Source organism: Python bivittatus, unplaced genomic scaffold (assembly GCF_059951505.1).
Source record: "Python bivittatus isolate LINGU-HERP-01145 unplaced genomic scaffold, Pbiv_v1 ctg000840_np1212, whole genome shotgun sequence".
Lineage (NCBI taxonomy): Eukaryota > Metazoa > Chordata > Lepidosauria > Squamata > Pythonidae > Python > Python bivittatus.
Window position 1 is genome coordinate 14203356 of NW_028277113.1, and position 3854 is coordinate 14207209.

The 3854-nt window shown below is 36.6% G+C and overlaps 1 protein-coding gene across 1 annotated transcript in view; it reads left to right on the forward strand.

Moving 5' to 3' along the window:
• Positions 1 to 3323, forward strand: part of BMP6 (bone morphogenetic protein 6) — an 86960-nt gene extending 83637 nt beyond the window's left edge. The window contains exons 6-7 of the mRNA XM_025176419.2: positions 1744 to 1854; positions 2312 to 3323. Coding sequence (XP_025032187.1) covers positions 1744 to 1854; positions 2312 to 2461 — 261 coding nt within the window. The 3' untranslated portion in view covers positions 2462 to 3323. The remainder of the gene's footprint in view (positions 1 to 1743; positions 1855 to 2311) is intronic.
• The last annotated feature ends 531 nt before the right edge of the window (positions 3324 to 3854 follow it).

Genomic DNA, 3854 nt, shown 5'->3' on the forward strand with positions numbered 1-3854 from the left:
TTTATAGTCCACCCCATTCCTGGTGGATTTTGGACAAGGTCATTTTGGTTTGTCAGTTTTTAAATTTTAAAAATTCCTGTTATAAGTTGTCCATTCTCTTGTAAAGCCCTCTGAATTTGGGCTCTGAGTGTCTTAAGCCTTGCATAGACCTTGCTAAAAGTGGTCTCCATCCTTTTGGATTAAATTCTCTGTATTTCTGTAATTGAATCTTACCTTTAGAAGAGAATATATGTAGCTCAGGGTTGAACTGTGGAGTCCTTGGGGTTCTGTGAGCTTGGCTGAATCTTATCTTACTGGTACATGTAATTGTGTGTAGAAAAATGGTTCTAGGGAAGGAAGCTTTGTGCTTCTAGCTGTAGGGGCTTCCATATAAGGAAGTAGCTTGTACTTGTGTGAGGTTCTGTGTATATGTATTGTACAATTATAGAAACAAATGCACCCTTTTGTAGTCTGTAGAGCCTCATAGTAGGTAGAACCAAAAATGTGAGGGTTTTTTTTTTTTTGCATATTCTGGGTTTGGGTAGATTTTGAAATGAGGGCCTTAAGCTGGAGATTCTTAAATCACTCTTTTAATCCCTTAAAAATCCCGAAACCCCCTTCCAAAACACACCCTGTCCCACTTTAGAAATGGATCCTTTGACATGACCCACAAAGCTGAGGTGATAGAAACTGTGTAGCCTTGCTATAGACATTCACCATGTTTAAGGCCAATATTGTGTGCATGATTCTTGGGACACCCTTTTTATAACGTCTAGTAAGTCTGTAGCTTTCCATCAGGTGTGTGTTGGCTAATCCAGTTTTAAATTGTATAAATTCTCAGTAAGACAGCTCCATTTTTACGTGCTGAATTCAGTTAATGGCTAATTGTTACATACTAACTGTATAGTTACATATTAAATAATTCCAGTTCAATATGCCCTAAAATGCTTAGGTAATATTTTGTGGATTTAAACAGAAGCATTTGCTATAAATGTAGTGCACTTCAGTTCAAAATGAATGCCTTGAAGCACCTTTTGAGAAATAGATTAAACAGTAACACACATTGCATTATTATTTAAGCAAGCACAAACCACCACAGTAATGATGTTACTATGGATATGTTACACGTACCATAAAAATGAATGTTAGGTAATGCTTAGAGCATTATCCTTTGTGTGTGATGCTGGGCACGCTAGATTTTCTGTATATGGGGGTGGCAGTTTCCGCACATGAGATTTATATTACAGGTAGACCTCATTTAGCAACTGCCTCGTTTAGTGACTGTTAGTAGTTGCTACAGTGATGAAAAATTCTGTGACCAGGTCTGTAAAGCAAAGGAAAGCCAAAGTAAGATCATAAGCACAGTCATGGTTTCACTTAGCAACCGCTTTGCTTAATGACCAAGTTGCTGGACCCAATTGTAGTTGCTAAATGAGGACTACCTGTATATGAGAATACTATTCATAGGACTGGCAGGGAAGTTTCAGCATTACTTTAATAATGCATGAAAGCCAGTGTTACAAGCAACAACCAAGATTTTCCTGAAAAAAGTGTTGCTCTATGAATGTGTAGGATTTTATAAAGAATGGTTAGTAACTCCTGCATTTGCCTTTTATATTACATAAAGACAACAAAATGACAAGATGATTTCTCAGATATAAGGTATTAACTGGATCCCTCTACCCTTAATATATATTGTAATTTGACACCATGTGTGTATTGATTAACCCAGGTTCTAACACATGTAATATGCTTATTGTTAAGGACTGGATAATTGCACCAAAGGGTTATGCTGCAAACTACTGTGATGGAGAATGCTCTTTTCCTCTCAATGCTCATATGAATGCCACCAATCATGCCATTGTGCAAACTTTGGTGAGTATATGTGTATATATATATTGCATGGCTCATAATTATAATTATCATGAAGGATTTAAGCTTGCCTCTTGCCACTGAAGTTATTGCACAATTGATTTCTCCAGTATGTCTGGTGGCTAAGACTTAAACTTGCATGATAGATAGGAAGATAATTTTGGCATTAATAAAATAATCCATCAGTGTTAACAGGTGGAAAGGCTTGTGGGATGATAGAAAGCAGAGGGAGGCCTGAGTCTTAGATGGGCAAGTTCTGATTTCATTAACTTTGTATGAAAATGTACAACTGTACCTAACTTGAAGGAGCTAAGAATAATGGTATAGGCTCCCCCACTTGCAAAATTGAATAACAGTCTGAGAGCACATGCCCCAGTCTCAGAAGAAGGCTCAGATAAAACTGCAGTTTGAAAAGGACTGAGTTGAAATTACAGGCAATACTATTAATTTCTTTAAACAGGTTCACCTAATGAATCCAGAGAACGTCCCTAAACCATGTTGTGCTCCTACAAAACTTAATGCAATTTCTGTTCTTTACTTTGATGACAATTCCAATGTCATTTTGAAAAAATACAGGAATATGGTGGTAAGAGCTTGTGGGTGTCACTGACAGAAAGTTTCTTTACAAGATGCCTCAGAAAGAAAATCTAATGCTTCTGGAACAGCATTTGTGCCTTAAGAAGAAGTAATGAAAAGCAAAGACTTCTGTTACTACTTGTTAAGTATTTGCACATTAATGGCTTTTTGATCTTACAGTTTTAAGTAAGCCAGAGCAAGTTATAAAATGTGGATCCTGTTAATACAATGAGTGATCTGAGGAAAGTCTGCCTGCTGTTTGAACTACATTTCAGTCTTACTAAGCAAGCATCTCTCAAATCTTCATTAATATCACAAGAAGAAAACAGGGATCTCTGCTAAGGAGTAAAATGCACAATTTAAGTTGAAATTCCAGCCACACAGAGGTTAACCAAGCTGTCCTTGCTTACTTTTAAGGCATAGAAACTGAATATGTGAGATCCTGGAAACTACTGCAAGAAAATGTCTTCTATTTGGATGAAATGTTTCACTTAAATTGCTTCCTTTAGAAACTAAAGACAGCTTTTATACATTGTCCCTTCAAATGAAGAACTGGTGGTCATATGCCTTAATGATCAGATAAGGACAACCTTGGGTCAGCTACCATTTTTGAGGGGAGGGGAGTATTTTGGAGGCAAAATTATCAGGCAGGTAGGAAGATGCTTCTGTGTTAATTTCAAAGGCATTTTCTACAGTTACTTCCTGTTGCTAATTCCAATCAAATTTCCTAATGTCTCGGCGGCATCATGACCAAGTATGCACATGCACCCACAGTCTATTCCTTAGACAAAAGACATGTAACTCCAGTGGACATATGCAGGAACTGAGGAGTTCTAAGCTACATGTTTTTTTAATCTTTGGTTTCCTAAAATTGGGGGGAAAAACGGACCACACCATATTTACTAAAGAAGAGACACTTACCTGATTGCTCTTCGGAATAATGTAAGATGACAAGGTGGAAATGAGGCAAAGCTGCAGTCAGAGCAGTAGATGAACTGCTTCACATTTACTGGTAATAACAGGGCATATTCTTAGTTTGAGAAAAATACATTTAAATGGTATATGATACTTATTTCTGAGATCAGATTCCAAAGAAATTCTCCAGCAAGATTTCAACAAAGTGCACTTCCCTTTGACTACTTTGCATTTTAAGAGGCTTTTGTAAATAACTAAAGGTATAATTTATTGCAGTCTTCAGATATATTAACTTCGATGTATTATTTAGTAAGACCATGATGCTTTTTTAAAAAAAATTTATTCAGAAATTGGTTGTGTAAACAATTGTACCACTTGATTTTGTACAAGAAACTCATGAGTTACAACTTAGCCAGCTCATGAGATTGTGCTTCTTTAGGTTTTTAAAATGAATAAAGGCTCCCTTTAAGGCAGAAATATGTGTTGATTTCTCTGCCATATGTGATTAGCCC